Here is a 19,249-nt window from a genome sequence, read left to right as displayed (position 1 = left end):
ACTAATTGAATAATTTATTCATAAGGCTCATTATACTGTATATTCCTCATAACTGTATTTCTTTCGGTGTATCATCAAAGACGCTTTTATAGCTTTTAGACTGAACTGCAAAACTCAGTATCACAGAAGAATCATGTTTCATGTCAAGTCTTATTGGTTGCACTCATTTTACAGCCTTTACAATGTGACCAATCACAACAGGGACAAAGAAAACAGGTTTATTTTTACTTTCATTCCTGTTTGAACCTCCACAACACATTAAACCACTGCGGCGTGCCACAGACTGTATTTTTCCTGCATCAGTTTGTCTTCTGAAGGTGAGTTTGTTTTGATAACATCTAACTTCATCCACAGTGTGCATCTTTCTGCTGCAAGTATGAATTTTATCACTTCAGCGGGTTTCTTGAAGGTGGTTTTACTTTCAGTTTCTCTTTGTCTGAGAAAATGTTTCTGCCATTATATTTCTTGTTTGAGAATCAAACATGAAATGTTTTCGATCCTGGGGCGATCGTGGCTCAAGAGTTGGGAGGTCGCCTTGTAATCGGAAGGTTGCCGGTTCGAGCCCCGGCTTGGACAGTCTCGGTCGTTGTGTCCTTGGGCAAGACACTTCACCCGTTGCCTACTGGTGGTGGTCAGAGGGCCCGGTGGCGCCAGTGTCCGGCAGCCTCGCCTCTGTCAGTGCGCCCCAGGGTGGCTGTGGCTACAATGTAGCTTGCCATCACCAGTGTGTGAATGTGTGTGTGAATGGGTGGATGACTGGATATGTAAAGCGCTTTGGGGTCCTTAGGGACTAGTAAAGCGCTATATAAATACAGGCCATTTACCATTTACCATAAAATTGGTAGCTGTAAATTAACATATTTTCTCCTGACTGCAAATATGAAAACTAGGAAAAGTGAAGTCAGATAAATAAAACCCCAAATTCTCAGAGCGTTACTTTAAAGTAAGCTGGCACTTCTGACTGACCAGTGTCATAGCTTGGTGTATGTCAACCAGATGTGGGCCAGGTCTGGCAATGATGACACTATTTATGTTCCTATTTTCCTATTTTAGTTAGAAGACACAAATGCCATGTTGCAATATTATACTGCTATGGTAACCAACGTTTCAAATGCAAGTTTGACAGGTTTGTCAGTGTACACTTTATCCAGAACCTAGTGACAGACAGTTTACTCGTCTTAATTAAGCTACACATTAGGCTGACATCTGGGGCCAGAGCTGAAACTGCTCTGGGCCAGCACAGGACCACCAGTGTGTCTGCAACTGGCTTTGTGTGGACCACATCTGGCAAACCAGATCTGGGCCACCAAAGGCCCGTCATTCTTTGTAGCATGTGGGCCATGTATAAGCACACTGTGTGGGCCAGATCTGGGCCATACCAATTTTGCTATGTGGACTGGTGGTGATTGTATTTTACATGTTTTAATGAAAGACAGCAAACGTGCCCTTCAAAAAGAAAGTGTTTCACAAGCAAAAGAGTTTTCAGTAAGGTGGGAGTGGGATGATTCACTTGCAGGTTTACATGACATTTTATTTAAAAAAAACAAAAAACCCTTAATAACATATTATATAAATGGTCACAGGATGCATGTGCAGTTGTGGTTTTCTGAGATAACTTGTTAAACTTGATCTGATCTGTCTACATCATCAGGTGATTTCCCATCATGGCAGCAATGAAATCCGCCTTGTCTAAGGATCAGGAGAAGCAGCTCCTCTCTCTTTTCGGTCGTGTCAAACTCCATCTGCTCCACAAAGCCAGCATCCATGGGTTCACTGCTAATGTCTTCCACAGACACTGTGACAATCAAGGGCCCACCGTTATTGTAGCCTACAATGCTGCTGGGTTCATCTATGGAGCCTACACCTCCAAAGATTACACTCAAGGTGGAGAGGGTGTCAATGATGAGAAGACATTTCTCTACAGTATCAGTGCTGAGAGAAACAAACCACTGAGGGTAGCAGCTATCATCGGGCAGTGTGCTTTCACTGATGGAGGCACCGGTCCAAATTACGGTGCTCTGGTTTTCTTGCATGATGACAAACCTGAAGTGCAGTCAAATCCAGGCACAGGCTTCAACTTTCAGGCTGCAGATATGCATGGAAATGACTTGACACTGACAGAGTTTGAGGTGTATCGAGTTGAAGGTGTGTAAAAGTAATCCCTGAGTTTTATAGAATTAAAAAGATGTCTCCCATGGTTATACTTTCAAAACAGACATTTCATGACCATTAAGAAACGTGCTCATCTACTTGCAGAAATGGCCTCGTGCACTCATGAGCTTATGCTTAAACCAAGGCTTGTAATTTTACTGTGCACTTTTTAGAGAATTAATATTGATATGATTAAAAAGTGATCCTGTTCTTATTAATCGATTTTTCACTTATAGACCTAGAAGATCTCTTGCCCAAGCCCTGGAGGAACATCAAATGGACAGCTGAGTATGTAGAAACCTGCAGCACAGTTATTGGTGGTGTTTGTGTAAAATATATAAATTTATGTTTGGATTTTGTAATTCTAAGAAAAACTAAATTGTTCATCATATGTTCATCATCAGTATAAGGTTATGTCATATCTTTTTTAGCTTGTCATCATGTAAACTTTTTGTGCTTGCACTCTGGGTGGTGTGGGTACATTTTCTTTCTTCTAGACAAAAACAGCAATTGATGAAGGCCATCCTGAACTATAAGCCTGACATCAAAACAGTACACCAAGCCCGTGTGTTGTTGGTAGGCCCGATTGGAGCAGGCAAGTCCAGCTTCTTTAACTCCATCAACTCAGCATTTCGAGGCAACATGACTTCCCAGGCCATCGCTGGCACAGCGGGGGAGAGTGTGACCACTCAGGTACTGGCACAGGACTTTTTGTATAACTGAATCTGCATGCTCTACCTGTAATGTACAGTGTTTTCCCATTAAATGACATTTTCTATCTTTTCTGTAGTTTCGCACTTACACCATCAAGGCAGGGAAAGGTGGTTGCGTCGTCCCACTGATCCTCTGTGACACAATGGGGCTGGAGGAAAAGGGTGGTTTGGACATTGAGGACTTGGTCAACATCTATAAAGGTCACATCAAGGATCGCTACCAGGTGCATTTCATGTTAACTGATTAAATAGTAAATGATTAAATACAAAAAACGTAGGCAGCTGATTGATAAGTAACAACTATGTTTTTTTGTACTTCAGTTTAGCACATCTGGCCCTATCCTAACAGATGCTCCTGGCTATCAGAAGCATGTGACTCTGAGTGACAGGATTCACTGTGTGGTTTATGTGGTCGACACCTGCAAGGTCTCTATTCTCAGCCAGAAAATGCTGGAAAAACTTTGTGCCATCCGGAGAAAGACTAATCAGCTGGGTCAGCAGAAAATCTTTTGATTTTTTTTTTTTTTTTTTTTTTAGAAAACATTGAAAACAGCACGTGCAGCAGGCAGTTTTATGTATATGTAAATATGTAAGGCTATATTAGGGAAATACAACAAAGGGTAAACCTTTTCTTGGTGTCAGTAAACTGTTTCAGTCATGATTTGTATTTCCGGTCCCTCAAAGGAATTCCTCAGCTGTTGCTGATGACTAAAGTAGACGAGGCCTGTCCACTGGTGGCGGAAGACTTGAAGAATGTTTATCGCAGTTTTTACATCCAGAAGAAGGTGATGTTTTTAGATGCATTTACAGTAGCAGGTCAAAATTTGACATGACAATAATGCTCATTTAATCTGTGTAATCAGGCGCGTGAGCTGAGTGAGGCTCTGGGCATCCCGTTATCCTGTATACTGCCGGTGAAGAACTACAGTGAGGAGCTGGACCTGGACCAGGACACTGACACTCTACTGTTTGGTGCTGTGCAGCACATGCTGAACTTTGCAGACAGCTTTTTTGAGAACCAGGCTGAAATTCAGGAAGGGAATGATCAGATGGAGCTTTACAGATCCAGTGATATTTCCCGCCCTGATTATCAAGAACACAAAGAACATCAGATTATTTGAAATCCAAAACATATAAGCATCCCAAACCATTTCAATTCAGACCTTTTCAAAATGATCAATTAATTAGGTTCTCCAAGAGGGTTGCAACAAATGATCTTAAAGTAAAACCCTTGTATTGTGGGCAAACTGAAACTATATTTGTTTCATGAGTGAAACAGTAAAAACATTTATAAATATTCACTGTTCATTTCATGTCTGCAAAGATGTGCCAGCACGTTGCATGCTGCTTTCTCTCAACTAAAAGCCACTGGATCAAAGTGCTATATTTTTGCGCTCTGAAGCTAAAATCATTGAGCTTAATTAAAGTCATTAACAGATGCCACGTGATCCAATCATGGGTCCTGATCAGCTTTGAGGTAGACCCTTAAGTCAACTTGAGTTTCAGATCCTTAGAAGCAGAGTCTGTTGTGTGCACTTCTTTTATTTTAATTAACTTGGATATTCTGAAAATATTAATTTGCAAATATATTCATCCTTGTCCTGCTCTTATTGTGTAAAAAAATAAAAATAAAGGAAAACAGAGAAAGTCAATGTGCTTTATCATATGCTTTATTTCAGTTTGTTACATATTGCAAATTTGACTCTAGGTCCATTTTTACTGATGATATAGTTCCACGAATTGCTTGCTTGCTTTATATGCATGACTGCAGTCTTTCAGTAGTAGGAGGGTTACATAGACGTTCCACCTTCATTCAGCCACTAGATGTCAGTCATAATTACATAATCACATCAGTCCTGTAAAGACGTTGTTATGAAAAGGTGATCTCTTATTACACAATTTTATCTCATAGTCCAACACGGGAGCTAGTTGGACCATTTCACTTGAACAGATGCATGTATTTGTTTATGCACAATATCAGTTATGTCAGAATGACAAGTGTACTTTTGTCCCGTAAAGTCATCACTCACTGTAACCATACAAACCCACGAGGCCACATGACAAGAAAATATGTTGGTTTTCCTTTGAGCCAATTGCAAAACTCGCCTAGTTTCGGTGCCGCCCACCTTCCAGCTTCACTATAAAACTGTGACGCAACGTTGCCAACAACAAACGCAGAAGAGACTGGCATAACTTTGGTACACCGGCAGTTGTCACGCATTTACGCAGTGGGATCGGTTTTTAATTTGCAATCATGATTCCCGAAGAAAGCTTTGCTTCCATCGAGAACAAGTAAGATTTCTTGCTTCAGCTCTATTTTTATGTTGGTTCAGCATGTGCATGTGCGTGATCATGTGCTGGAAGGGTATGTTGATCGTCCTTTGACCCCTCCGTTGTGTGGATTGCTTAGGCTGATGTAATTAAAGTGCTTTTTGGAAAGCTTTGATTTGAGACTGGAACGCAGAGACTTTCTGTTATTTAACATCTGGGTGCATAAAATGTTACAATCTTTTCTGTGCTGTCAAAGTTTGACACCCGCATAAAAGCCAAAATCCAGAGATTATGCATGAATTATTATGAGTCATAAGACCTCAGTATTAATATCTTTGTACTGGCATACACACTACTACGCATGCACGTTGCACAACATGCAGCGAAATTCCTTGAAACTGTAAAATGCGCATTTATGGCTTGTTTTATATCACCACAATCATCCCCATGCATGAAACTGATAATGAAACTGATCTGAGCGTGTATTTCAGTGTTCTAACGACTTTTAATTCAATTAATATGGAAGAGGGGGGATTTTTGAAGCAGTGCTGCATATATTTAATACCACTAATGTTTTGTCATATTGCAGAATACAAAAGGCTAACTGTCCTGTCCTTATCCCTTAGGATGCAGTCTGTAGGTCTGGCTCTGGAGGAGTTGCTGGTAACTGCTCAGAAACAAGGCTGTCTCACTGTTGGCATTTATGAATCAGCCAAGCTTCTTAATGTGTGAGTTGAAAGTATTAATTTTGGTTTGTGCTTCTCTTCTCATTGCCCAAACTGATCACCCCCAGACATGTGAATTCAGTTTTTTCCTCATTTTTCTTCTTTTCTCTTCCCCCTCAGAGATCCAGACAGCGTGGTGCTATGCGTGCTGGCAGCCGACGATGAAAACGATGTGGCGCTGCAGATCCACTTCACGTTGCTACAGTCCTTCTGCTGCGACAGCGGCATCACCATCTTGCGAGTCTCTGGGTTTCAGCGACTCCAGCGGCTGCTGGGAGCTGTGGATGCCAACAGGAACCAGGAAGAGCACAGAGACCTTCACTGCATGCTGGTTACGGTGTGTTGACTCAGCATAGTGGCTACCTCTTATGTAACTGAAAGGCAGATGGTGATCTTTTTCATGCACAATTTTCAGCTAAGATATTGCACCTTTTCTTTCTCATCGCCTTGTGATTTTTACTCTTACTTTGCAGGTTCAATTCAAATTGAACGCTGGACATGATTCTTTTTTTCTCCCACACAGAATCCTCAGGCAGAGCACTGCAGACTGCAGGAAGTGGGGACCTACTGCCAGGAGAGTCGGCGCCTTGACCAGTGGGTGCCTGAACTAGTCCTGCAGGAACGCTGAAGGGTCTGCATACAGGAACTTTTGTGGCCAGATACTGATACACTGAAGGATCTTTATGCTCAAGCAGGGATGACCTGGAGTGTAGCCGCTCCAGTCCACTATCCTTAATGACCAGCAAAACCATGGACTCCCACTCAAAGACTAGTGAAACAGCTGGACTGGACACTGGTTTCTAGAATCTGTACTTGTGCAAAAGATACAGAGAGAAAAGTCACAATGTTTTTACAATGCCATCAAAACACAATCTGTTTTGTGTTGCTCTCTGGGTGCTCACAATGTCTATGGGGTGTGACATAGTAAACATTAAGAGGAGTAGTAGTTTTGAAAGGAACACATCCACACCCATCTTATACCTGGAAGTCTTGTTTGTTTGACTGGACAGGAATGTTGCAGTGCTGAAACTGTACCAGACATTCCTGGGAGAGTCCCAGAAAAGGAGAGGAGAGGTGTGTGTTTGTATGTGTGGTATGTCTATGTGTGGTATGCATTTACAATACTTGTATTTTTCTGTAGAAAAGACTGGGTGTGCATTCTTAAAATGAGCAGCTGAAAGCTGCTGGGGAATTGTCACCATGGAAACTGAAATGGAAATAATGTTAAAGACACACAGGACCTATTGACACCAGAAGAAACAAAAGAAAAAACAATGTAAAGAGACTCCGAGGATGAAAAAATTTAGGCAGGATCCGAAATTCCCAATGATGCAGAACGCCTGTGCTGTCTGATCCGGACAGATCAGCTTTAAATGTATTGTAAAAATATCAACTTCTTTGTGCCTTCAAGAGTGCTGCCTTTCTGATAAATAACTAATGTAAAGTGGCTACACTGTTAATTTATTGATTGTATTGTTTTTTTGTAGTTATTTGTAATCTATTTTGTGCTCTGTTATCTAAGTAAATAAATTATTTTATTCATAAATTCTTCTTGTTCCTGGGGCTTCTGCTCAGATTTCAAAACAAAAGCCATGTGTGCGTCATGGAACCTGCTGAGTCACGCAACTACAGTTTACATTCGGGCTGAAGTCATGGAAAATGCATGCACACTTAGGGCAAAGTCTTTGTCATTGCCAGCCCCTTCTATTGTCGTGAGCATAAGTCAGTGAGAATGAAACTGGGGTGGGGACAGAAACTCACTAAAACAAGCATAACAAGCTCATGCAGACCTACTGTCCCTACAAGTCAGGAAGTAATGAAGCATTACAGGAAAGACGCATTACCTGCGTGTCAAGTGTTTTTATTTATTCCCTAGCCAGATTCCATACATGCATAACAAGAATCTTTTAAAAATGTACGTTTTGCATTATATATTGCAGCTAAAGCCCTGCAACAATGTTGCATGCAAATAACATAATGTGTGTTTGTGCGTGTGTGTGGGTGAAGCCTCTGATCCCTCTATTATCTCTGCTTAATCTCAGGATCTTCCCTCTGCTTTGCAATCTATTCCACCCTCTGCTCTCACATGGCTGTTCACAGCCCTGTCTGCTGCTAGAGGAGAGAGGAACATATTGAGGCACATGGACCTCACACTTGTTTACAATCACACAGGGTAGTGACTGGTGAGGGGAGTGTCTTCTCAAAGGCCGTGGCTCATCCAGCCTAAATCCGATTGGCTGTGACTTGCAGAAGGGTCATGGGAAGTATGGTTTGAAACTTGGAGACAAGCTTGTAACGGTTGAAAGCACACTCCAAAGGGCACAGTGAAGGCCTGAGACGGCTACAACAATGGAATTCCTGTGAAATGACCAAACTGGGAGACTTTTACCTAGCTCTGCTCTTTGTTTACTCTGTTTGATGCATTCTCTTACATGCATCATGCGCTGCACATCGTATACCAAGTAGGCCAGAGAGCATGTTTCTGCAAGTGCAGTTTAAATTGCAGTTGCATTTTTAAACCAATAAACTGCAGATAATAATCAAAAACACTAATATTCTGCAGCTATACCAGCAGCTCTGCGAGGCTCATACTGGTATTGTATCTGATGTTTGTGATCTGCCCAGTAAACTTGAAATACACTGATGTTAACATCAAAACAAAATAAAAAAAACAATACAGGAAAAGTTTGTTATTATATCATCTTTTTATTAATGTTATCTACTTCTCAATATCATCTTTTTTAAACAGCAATATCCACAAAATATTAACAGTGTGCAAGAAAACATGAGTTATGGCACATCAGAGAACAGTTACAAAAAATAGATATATTTTCTTCATAGTCAATCAAGGCAAAAAGATACATATACTGTATGCATACACAGGAGATCAGAGCACAAAAGATGATTCTCAGGAAGGGATCGGAGCCAAATCAGAGAAGCTTGATATGAAAGTCCAACAGGGAGGAGCCTCGGCTCTCCTCACCAAGCTTGAAATGAATTTCGAGAGGCTTGCATTTTTGCGCACAACACCAGTAAATTTCCACTTTGAGCCGTGTGTTCCACTTTTAAGACTGTTTAAGACTGCCCCCCACCTCCAAGTCCAGCATTTACATGATATACACCACTATAAGGCAAACTAACAACCAATCAATCAGACAAACCAGCAATCCAAGCTGTGTGTCTCTGATTGAAGCCCAACCATGGATGGAATGATAGTAATAAAAAAAAAAGAAAAAAAGCATATGCTTGGCAATACCAGGACATCTGTGCGTGTGGTTGTGTGTGTGTATGTGCATTTGTCTGATGGTAAGTTATGCATGTATGTTTCCTTGTGTTAAACCTCTGCAGCAAGAATTCTCTTTCACTTTAGCTTGCAAAGAAATGAAACGAAAGTGTTTATCACATTCCTGTAAACTGACAGGGAATCAGTTCTTTCATCTTAGAATAGTTCAGGTCCTTGATAAGCAAACCCAGGCCAAATAAGTACGTATAGTTAAGCCAATACTGTTGCTATGCCATCACATGTCTTTAGGTAGTTCCTTAAAAAAAAAAGAGCACCGTTTATTTATATCAGCCTAATTAATCTCTTCAATCATCCCTTTCATCATATCTGCTTCTAGGGCTACCTGCTTTAACTTAGCATAAAGATAAACAGCTTGAAACAGCCAGGCTAGCAGCAACAAAACCTGTCTACCAGCACCTCTATGGCTCACTGTGATAATGGCAAAACATCAAAGTCATATAACACCTTGACTGAGAACTTTAAAAGAGCTTTTTTGCAGGTGAACAGAGGAGTTTCTCCCTGTTTCTTGTCTTTAAGGTAAGCTAACCAGCTGCAGGAGAAAGCAAATATACACATTTCCTCAAATGTCAACATGTTCCTTTACGTATCCAAGGCTTACGTTAGTGGTAATGAAATTATTTGTTTTGCCACATTTCACCTGATCAGTTTTAGCCTGTGACACAATCCCCCTTTTCACTCTTCAAAATATGCAGACTGATTAAGTGAGAAAAGGAGGAAGTGCAAGCCATATATGTTGTTCTGACTTGTGGTATCACATGACCTTTCCTCTGGTCAGACTAACCCTGACCTAGAACTGCAGGACTGCAGTACTATAACATTACAGTCTAACACTGCAGCACTGGAGGCACTGCTCGTTCTTACGCACTGTGTCACTCGCACAAACACACACAGACCATGCACACGAGCACACACTTGCACGCTCCTCTATTTTCTCCTCTCCACCTACTGCTCTGCCAAATCATCCCTTTTCAGCTACCAAACACAAGCACCCACACACACGCACGCACACTTGCACACCCTCTCTATGGCCTTTCTCCAGCTCCTGCTCTCTATACTTCTATCTTTGTCTGTATCATAAGCCATTGGCTACAGTGCAAAAACACAGATGCTAAGCAGCGATTTAAACTGGTAATTAATCACAAAGCTGAATTTTTAAAGGAATCATTTGACATTTTGGGAAATATGCTTATTCTCTTTTTTTCCCTTTCACACAGTTTGAGATTGCTAAAGGTAACAATTACAATTATTCTAATGCCGATTTGTCTAAACCCCACACATTCCCAGGTACGCATGAGCACGTGTGGATGCAAACAACTCTTTCCACCCACCTCCAAAGTCTGTATAGCAGCTGGGTCACACTGACCTAAGTGACATGAAAGCAGAAAACTAGTAGGACGAACCCTTGTGACTCTCTGTCAGCAGATATAAGCCATGTCCAAATGATCCCACCCTCGGCTAAACGCTAAAGTGTAAATATGATGGAAGGAAGATCCCCTCTCTCACCAATTCTCCTTACAGCTATTAACCTTTTACCTCTGATAAACATCATTCAAGCTTGAAAAGCACCCAAAGCACAGGATGTAGGTGTGTGTTGCATGTTGGTCTAGATGCCTGTTGCCCCCAAAAAAACAAAAACTAAAAAAAACAAGGACAGCTTTGGTGTTAAAGGTCAGATCAGGAGGTTGGTTTTGCACCACCGTAATGAGGTCCGATGTTGATTCATCTTGTTACGGGGCATGACTCTAAACCAAACACAGCTTTTGTTTCCGGTACATTACTTCATCCTCATCGGTTTTATATGTGGCCGAAACCAACCTCAGCTATCGCAGGCCTCTAAAACCTGATTGACGTAAAAAAGGAAAAAGCAAAGGACAGACGTGATCCTGATTGACAGAATAAGTAGTACTAAAAAAATCCAACATCCACAGAGGGGAAATCTGTGTTCTGAGTTTGTATCTTACAAACACTGTACAGGGTAATACTCAACTGACCAGGTTCCATGGACTCCATAGAAAGAAGAGAACTTAAAAAAAAGAAAAAGAAAAAAAAGAAAGCCAAAACAGCTACTCTTCAACTTATCACTTCTGCACATGTCTGAAAGAAAGTTTATACACTTAGTTTTTTTTTTCTCTTAATTAACTTGATTTTTTTCTTCTTCATGTTTCAGTTTTTACAATCAAGTTTGGTTTGTCAGACAGGAGGAGCGCTGTGGAGGAGACGAGGATGGAGGGACACAGAAAGGAGACTGCCAGCTCCTACTGATCCAGCCTGTGACCAAGCTGGGATAACATCAGAGTGAGCTCTTATGCTGGGGAAACTGGGACCTTTAGACTGGTGAAGGCAGGTAATCTGATTAATAGCCATAATTGCAAAGCATTAAAACAAGATGTAAACCCCTTGAACAGAGAGGTGACTCCTTATTTTCAGACTACCCACTCCTCTCATTTTCGTTCTATTCACCCTACAAGAACTAGTAATCGAAATATATATGGGCTGAGAGGGTGGGAAGAGGGCACCTTCATTTTTACTTTCTATGTCTGGGTCATCTCCTCCAGCCTCGCAGTCCCTTACAGAATGATTCTCTGATGTGATCATTCTGTGGCCTCGCCCTCTCTTGGGGTAAAGCACAGGGAGGCTTGATGTACAGTAGATCTGGTTAGGTATTACCCCTGGCTTACAACCAGATATCCTGTTATTTCATTAATGCAAGCAGGAAAACAAACCTGATCCGCCAGGGGCAACACCTACGTGAAAAGAAAACGATCTAAAAAAATGTAAAATATTGTCCTATCTGTTAAGTAATGCTTCAACAAAATATCCAAAACGTACATTGAGTTCACAAACAAGTATTTCTTAAGAAAAAATGCAGTAAACGTCTGCGGTTAATAGCTTGAGTTCTGTGTAGAGCCGTTCACTGCTTGCTCTCATAGGTGCAGATCTGGGATCAGCTTAGACATCAGCCCGTGGCGGCTATCATGAGCCGCAGTGGAATCAGTGACAGCAGATCAGCATCTAGAAAGGAATTTTTGTACAGGTTGGCACAGCTGGAGGCTTGGCCAAAGGCTGCAGGCAGCCATTGTGAGGCCACAGGCAGAGAAGGTCTGTTGATACAGGTTTGGGTGGGAACATGCTATGGCCTGATAAAGGCAAAGGCTTTAGCCAGTTGCTCCAAAATGACCCAAGAATGAAGCTTTCATACTTTTTAAAAAAAAAATCTCCCACAGAAAAAGAAGCATTTATTGAACTTTTAATGGGACACGAGGTCCAGTTTGGCACAATTGGCCTAGCGCCTACCACTCATTCTGTTTTTTTGCACATGCATCCTCCCACCGCCTGCCTATGGCACAGCTACCCATCTTTGAACCAACACCTCATTTCACGATAACAAAAAAAAAAGAAAATGCTGATTTCCTATCGATCATTAATGTCCAAATCCCTTTTCAATTTTAGCTGAAACTTGTAGTTAATTCACCAGCATATGTGAATAATACCAAAGCACCTTGGATCATACTCAGTGATATACTGATCTCAGCCACTGTGAGCGCAGCATACCCTTCCCCTAGCTGTTGCTCCGGTGTATGGCGCTTTTCCAGAGTGGCGATTCTGGGAGCGTGTGTGTTTCTGTGTGTGTGTGGATGCTCGACAGCCCTGTAAGATCAGACATGGCTGCTCCAAGGTGTGTCTTGGTAAATGCGGGGATCTAGTTAAATGGCAAAAGTATACGTTTATGTGTTAGTGTGTATATGTATGTGCAAGAGTGTGTGAGAATGTGTGTTTGTGTGTGTGTGCGTGAGAGGGGTAGGAGAAGCAGGAAGCAGCTATAGGATGATGCAAGGTTTCTTGTCCTTGAAAGGGTTTTCAGAGGTGGGAACACCAACCAGCAGAGGGTCGCTACGAGCGTGCTGCTCACAGTAACTCATCAGGTCTGCTGCTGCTTTAGACACCTGACCGGACAGAGGGGGGAGGGAGAGAAAAGGAGGAAGGGCATGGGGGAAGGCAAAAAAGGGGATAGATAAGAAGGTGCGAAATTTAAAATGAGGGCATTGGAGGTAGAAGAAAAAATAAAGTTGTAAGGGTAAATGAAGGAAGAAGCAGCAAAGGGGGAACAAGAATGAGTAGAGAGGGAGAGCAGTTAAATGTGTATGAATAATTACGCACTCACATTTGCTAACACAGCAGAAAACGGTTGTTTTACCTTAATGCGCTCAATCCCTGCCTCAATCCTCAGCTGTTCCACCAGTTTCCTGGCCTGGGCGATATTATTAGTGGTAGACATACTGATCCATGAGAATACACCAACACAGGAGAAAACTGAAGGAGTGAAAAAACAGAATGAGTTGTGTTTGGTTTACTTCACTAGATTTGTCAGAGACCAAGAAACATTAATTTCATGTATACTTAATAGAGATGTGAATTTAAGTACTAGATAATTCCCTGATTATTCCCTGAAACTGTCCTTTATAGCACTGCTAAATGAATCGCACAAAAGCAAACAAAAAAGAAAGCCTGCAGAGGATCAAATATAAACAAAGCACAACAAAGAGTGTAATATTTTTTGGTTTTTTGCCATTAGATCAGAAATGAAATGATGGCTTAAATTCCCTTTTTAGTGTTATGGGTCATAAATTTAAATCAGTTAAGAGGATTGTGTGGAACGTCAGCTGGAGCGCTATAGCACCACCATGAGGTGACTACATAGTAGTGCAGCAGAAATTTAGAGTGAAACATAGCAGCATTTTAATTCATAATATGACGATTGAAAGCAACAGTGTAACGACAATGTAACCAAAAATGAATTTGATGTTTAACAAAAAAGCAATTAAATAAAAGCCCTTATATTAAAGATGCTAATACGCATCAGCATCTGATATTAGTCTTCTGAATGTAATTCACACACTGCACAAACAACATGTTGAAATAGGAATACACCATTAGGTTGTTGTAATAAACCTCAGTGAGATCTTTGGGATTGAGAATGTTGTGATCCAGACATTCAAATAAATTCATTCCACATTCCACTGCCTCAGGGACTCCTGAGTCCACTGGGTAATTCACAAGAAAATTCGAGTTTAAGATACTTTGCAGATTAAGCAGCCTAGGAATGTGGAACGTGATACAGTGACCACAGCAAACAGAGTATTACCTGGCTGATGGTGTGCAGACAGGACTCCCTCTGAACACTAATATGAATGGATGGAGGCGGTCTGAGCAGTGCAGGAACGGCAGTCACAGTTACAGAGCTGGATGGCGGCTGAGCTTACATTGGCTTGTCTCTGTGTAAAAGAAGAATGGGCAAACAAGTGAGCTGCCTGCTGATAAAGCTACGTTATAAACAGGCAGTTCAGTAGTCATACACATTTCAAAATGTTTGCTTCTGTTTGCTTTTACAAATAGGTTTCAATTTTTCCACATCTCCACATACAGAGAGGTTTTACTGTTTTAGCAATGAGTTAGCAAAGCAATAAAAACTAAAGGTGAGATAACGACTGCAAATATGAAAACTGCAATAAAAAATATTACCATGACACAGCTGCTACTTCAAACACAAGAAAATGTCATACTCATCATATCCATTAACTATCATATCCATCATCGCAACCTCCTTTTCTTTCACAAAGCACCTGTGAGAGCACTTTTCTGAATGGGTGGTGGGACATTCTGTCATATGGAGGGTGGGGTGGTCCCAAACTCATTTTAAATCACTACAAACCTTCAGATTAACACAGCAGGAAACTTGCTTCTGTAGATGTGAACAACACATACCTCAAATACATCACAACGAGCATGTTACCACCGGGTCTCTCAGTCTGTGTCTCTGTCTGTCTCCCTCTCTAAGGAGGAGAGTCCTGCTTTAATTACTCCTGCTGTGGAGTCTTTCAGAGATTCATGTCTGTAATTAGAGCTGTGTGTGTGTGTGTTTGTGTGTAAGAGAGGGAGAGAGAGCGAGAGAGAGAGAGAGAGTGAATGAAGCTAGAGATTACCACTGTAACACCTGAACAAATTCTCATTCTGCCTTTGCCTGCACGTTGGCATTAACAGACTTATGCGGCTTTTTGCCGATTTTCCTCTATCCAAATTCTAATTTTTAATCCTAATCTTGAATCTTGAACCCAAATCCTAATTCAGGAACAACATATCTTCATTTCTTTCCTTTAGACACTCACAGGACTTGAGAGTTGCACTGATTTCAATTAGGAGTACACATATTCATAGAAACTGAAGATAGCAAAAAAAGGCATCATGTTTGGCAAATTGTGGCACATGAATCTTCCTAAATGAACTGCTTGTAAGAGACAGAAATACTGACCCTAGCCTTACTTGGCACTAGATTTCTTTTTTCCCCTTTAACCACAAGTGCCCAATACTGACCCCAGAACTAAAATATAATGTACACACATGGGCCTCTGTCCAACAATGGGGGGTGAGTCCCTTGGTTATGGCTGTGTAAACAGATAACCCTCAGATGTGTCTATAACAAGTGCAAATAAACAGAGACAAACACCTGTTCCCTCACAACACATTCTACGCTTCTCATTATCTGTCAGGATTTAATGAATGCTCCTAAATCACAGCGTGCAGCATCACTGGAAGCCAAGCGCAGAGTATATGCATATGAATATAATAAAAACTCAACTCTATAAGACTTATTGCAGGGATTGTTCACATGCTGATGCATGCCTTTGACACAAACATGCTAACATTAAAGGACAAGGCAGCACTTGCATCCTCTTTAGTTATAAGCTGCTGTTCCTTTGAAACATAAATGTGTGCTTTTTTCTGTTCTATCAAGTGGGTGAACCACGGTGGTTTCAACTGGCAGAGCCGCTGCATACAAAATAAAGTACCAGATATACTTAAATGACTCATTTATCACTTCATAGACACTACTAACCTAGTTCTTTAATTTCCTCAGCCTGTTGATTTTTCAAACTTTTTGCTATGGCGCATACCGTGCCGAGAGAAGAGAAGCCTTTAAAAACAGCAGACGAAATTCTCCCCCAACACAGCCACATCTCTCCCTTCTTGCCCCAAACTGAACGCCTTTCTACTTAGCAGAAGCAAAACATATACGCTAAGCTGATCATTTGATTCGGCCTGGTCAACATAAACACCACCAGAGCTGGACAGGCCTCAACCAGCGAGCACACAGAGGCTCTCAAGACGCGCAAAACTGCATCAATCCTTATTGATCCAAGCAGCTCCTGAGCGTTGATCGGGCCTACAGTACGAAGCCATGTCCTCTGCTATAGGGCCTGCTCGCTGCTCTACCGTGTGAAAGCACAATGCGGGCATTTTGATGGATAGAACAGCATGTCCTCTCTCCCGTGGCTATCCACGTACCACACACACTTAAACGCATAGACTCAACAGAGCCAACATACAGACGAATACGCACGGGAGCGCAAACACAGTGCACATATCAAAGCCAGATATATTTATCCCAGTGAATAACAGACTACACCGCTCCGGGTCTGCAAATAGGCCCTGATTGTTAGCCGTGGGAGCAGGGTGGTGACATGTTTTGAGGGAGGCAAGCTCCGGCAAATATAAACCCATCCAGCGACAACGAGCACAAGACCGGAGCGCATGCCGTTATATTCCGCTATTATGCAAATTGATACGGCCTACTTCGGCATATAAGATCATGTTACTGTGGCTCGTGCGTCCTCAGAGTCCAGCCGAGCTGAAGGAAATCTTCCACTGACCCTGTCCCCGGTCCTCCCCACCCTCTCTGCCGGCAAAGGGCTGGGGAAATCCGGATTCGTGACACTGACGAGCCCCCTTTTCGCTGCAGCCGCCCTCAGTTGCGAGAATGCGGGGCTGCAGCAGCACACAGAGGCGCTACAAATATTATGCACGGGGAGAAAAATAGCCAAATATCTCCAAACTCACCTCCGAATGTGCTGTATTGGTGATTTAAAGGGCCAGATCCGCTGGTTTCTCACACTCTCTGCGCGTTCACTCCCCGTTTTCACCGAGCCAAACGCCTCCCCCTCCGTTACCAGTGCCTGTCCACTCCTCTACCCCCCTCCTGCTCTCTTCCTCCCTCTCTCCTTCTCCCTCCCTCGATCCGATGGGGTGACAGCAGATTTAGCAAGGGGCTCCCAAGGAAGCATTTTTAATGATCTATAGCTATATATACCCTGGGAAAGTATCCTCCAAACAACAGAATTTTAAATGGCAGACTAGATTTGCCAGATATACGTTCACAAATAAATAAATAATGCAAGTCATGTATAAAATGACAGCTGCTCCTAGTGACTCCTGTATTGTAAAGTGTAGAATGGGCACTTGCACGAACTGAAGCCCCATTGAAATGTTGTTAAAATGCATTTCTTTACGTCCTCTCAGTGTTATAATAATAATAATAATAATAATAATAATAATAATAATAATAATAATAATAATAATAATAATAATAATAATATTTACAATGATGACCAAATCTCAGTTTCTAGGAACTTTGGGCCAATCTAATCTGACCTTTTATTTGCTGTAAATTTTCTGCCGTTTGCAGATTGCAGATAAATAAAGAAATGCCATAAAATCCGAATTACTATTTTCACTTCATAAATAAAATGAATAATAATTTAATACTTTTTATACTTTAGTTTTGTTTGCAGAAATGGTAATGACCGTGTTTCTCTTTGTGGTAGAAAATACTTTAAGTCATGTCAAATGCGTTAAATAAAGACTGCAGTGCACGACCCACACCACTTCTATAATAAATACACGTTCGGACAACAGATAGTGTCCTCTTAAAGACCACTGGCTTGTTCATTTCCCACCAGTATTCCCCAAGGACACGAGATAACAGATAGTGGCATGCACATCTGGATTTGTGTACCTACATTACAGTAAAAACGACTGCGTGACTCCGGTGCGTTGTGTTACCACGTGATGGCGCCATTGACCCATCTGCTGTTCTGACTTTCTCAAGAGAGGTGTGGGCCTCTCCTTCTATTCCTGGCAGGCCCCACAAACACGCAAACTCAGTTTCCACCAAGCTGTAGTCCACTCCTCCACACAGAGCTAAAAAGCGCTGCATCTGCTCCGTGATTGTTGGCTGAACATGAGCCGGTTTCACTGCGTTAAGAGGGAAAAGGTCTGATGTGTGCAGGATCTCATTTTTACACAAAAATTCTCTGTTTTAGTCCATTTAAACCCTGGTGGTGCTGATGGAGACGGAAATTCTGATCTATATTCTGGTTTTGATGCGCATATACGTCTCAGTGGTTGTATAGCAACCATTTCCTTCCTGCTTATTATAAACACAGGAGAGCTATTTATATCTCACACAGAGTACCGCATTGGCCTCGTTTCCAGAGACCAGTGAAATTATGCTGATGCCTATACATTTCCCTTTCATTTCCTCACCTTTCTCATCTCCCCCTTTTCTCCCTTTGCTGGCTCTCTCTTCCCTCTTCATTTTTCTCTCTTCCATTTCAGACCCCGTGCTTCCCTCCCTCCCTCCCTCTCCATCCTGTGTGTGAGGAAGCAGCATAGGTTACACTGGATTCAAGCAATACTTTTCATTTTCTAAGAAATCCGCGGTGGAAGCCCATGAGTCACCACTTAAAGATGTTCACAGGCCGACAGGTGGCATCCACCCACCCACACCTTTTTTTGTCGTATGCCACGTGTACTCCTGCAGCCTAATCTTAGACCCAAACGGAAACACAGACTTTCCCAGGGTGTCTCATGTGTTTCATTTTTATGTGTGTATTCGGACACGATAATTGTCTAATTAAGACCCAGCAGAGGGGTTGCCACACTGGCCTTCATGGGGAATGACATGTTTTTTAATCCACCCCAGGAGCAGGATGGGAGACCCGCCTGTCGCCGCATCTCCGCCACCAGGGTCACACCACACTGATGCGACAACCACCGTCAACGTCACACTGTCTCCATAGCAACCGTGCCGGGCACAGCATCTCCGAGCAGATGTTGGAGGGTTAAGAGAGAATGAAAGAAAGAGTAGGGGGGAAGCCAGTATCTCTGTGTGATGAATTAATAAACTGTAAAGAGTCTGCATGTCATGGCAGCACGACATGGGTGAAAGAAGTCAACGATCCCGAGTTGGG

General features: G+C 42.0%; 3 protein-coding genes across 6 annotated transcripts; 2 read left to right on the top strand and 1 right to left on the bottom strand.

The window, feature by feature from the left end:
- Nucleotides 1-237: 237 nt before the first annotated feature.
- LOC146646786 (interferon-induced protein 44-like) lies at nt 238-4,502 on the top strand. The gene is made up of 8 exons (XM_085391278.1): nt 238-317; nt 1,652-2,145; nt 2,388-2,439; nt 2,649-2,844; nt 2,942-3,088; nt 3,186-3,357; nt 3,549-3,649; nt 3,728-4,502. Exons 2-8 carry the CDS (start codon nt 1,665-1,667, stop codon nt 3,983-3,985), a joined length of 1,407 nt encoding a protein of 468 aa, XP_085247404.1. The 5' UTR covers nt 238-317; nt 1,652-1,664; the 3' UTR covers nt 3,986-4,502.
- Nucleotides 4,503-4,952: 450 nt separating this feature from the next.
- On the top strand, nt 4,953-7,406 carry LOC146646785 (growth arrest and DNA damage-inducible protein GADD45 beta-like). Its single transcript, XM_085390803.1, has 4 exons — nt 4,953-5,156; nt 5,762-5,863; nt 5,981-6,197; nt 6,384-7,406. Exons 1-4 carry the CDS (start codon nt 5,119-5,121, stop codon nt 6,486-6,488), a joined length of 462 nt encoding a protein of 153 aa, XP_085246929.1. The 5' UTR covers nt 4,953-5,118; the 3' UTR covers nt 6,489-7,406.
- A 1,140-nt stretch (nt 7,407-8,546) lies between these two features.
- gng7 (guanine nucleotide binding protein (G protein), gamma 7) lies at nt 8,547-17,192 on the bottom strand. 4 transcript variants are annotated; one of them, XM_085390804.1, is made up of 4 exons: nt 17,058-17,192; nt 14,308-14,437; nt 13,360-13,475; nt 8,547-13,108 (listed from the first exon to the last, which is right to left on the bottom strand). In XM_085390804.1, exons 3-4 carry the CDS (start codon nt 13,438-13,440, stop codon nt 12,983-12,985), a joined length of 207 nt encoding a protein of 68 aa, XP_085246930.1. In that variant the 5' UTR covers nt 13,441-13,475; nt 14,308-14,437; nt 17,058-17,192; the 3' UTR covers nt 8,547-12,982. The 4 variants fall into 4 exon arrangements, with proteins under 4 accessions (XP_085246930.1, XP_085246932.1, XP_085246933.1 ...); XM_085390806.1 differs by lacking the exon at nt 17,058-17,192 and adding an exon at nt 16,794-17,002; XM_085390807.1 differs by lacking the exon at nt 17,058-17,192 and adding an exon at nt 16,817-17,002.
- Nucleotides 17,193-19,249: the final 2,057 nt, after the last annotated feature.

Source organism: Rhamphochromis longiceps, linkage group LG19 (genome assembly GCF_057381845.1).
Source record: "Rhamphochromis longiceps isolate RC_006_pf linkage group LG19, R_longiceps_female_GT1.1, whole genome shotgun sequence".
Taxonomy (NCBI): Eukaryota; Metazoa; Chordata; class Actinopteri; order Cichliformes; family Cichlidae; genus Rhamphochromis; species Rhamphochromis longiceps.
This window is presented reverse-complemented; position numbering and strand designations above follow the sequence as displayed.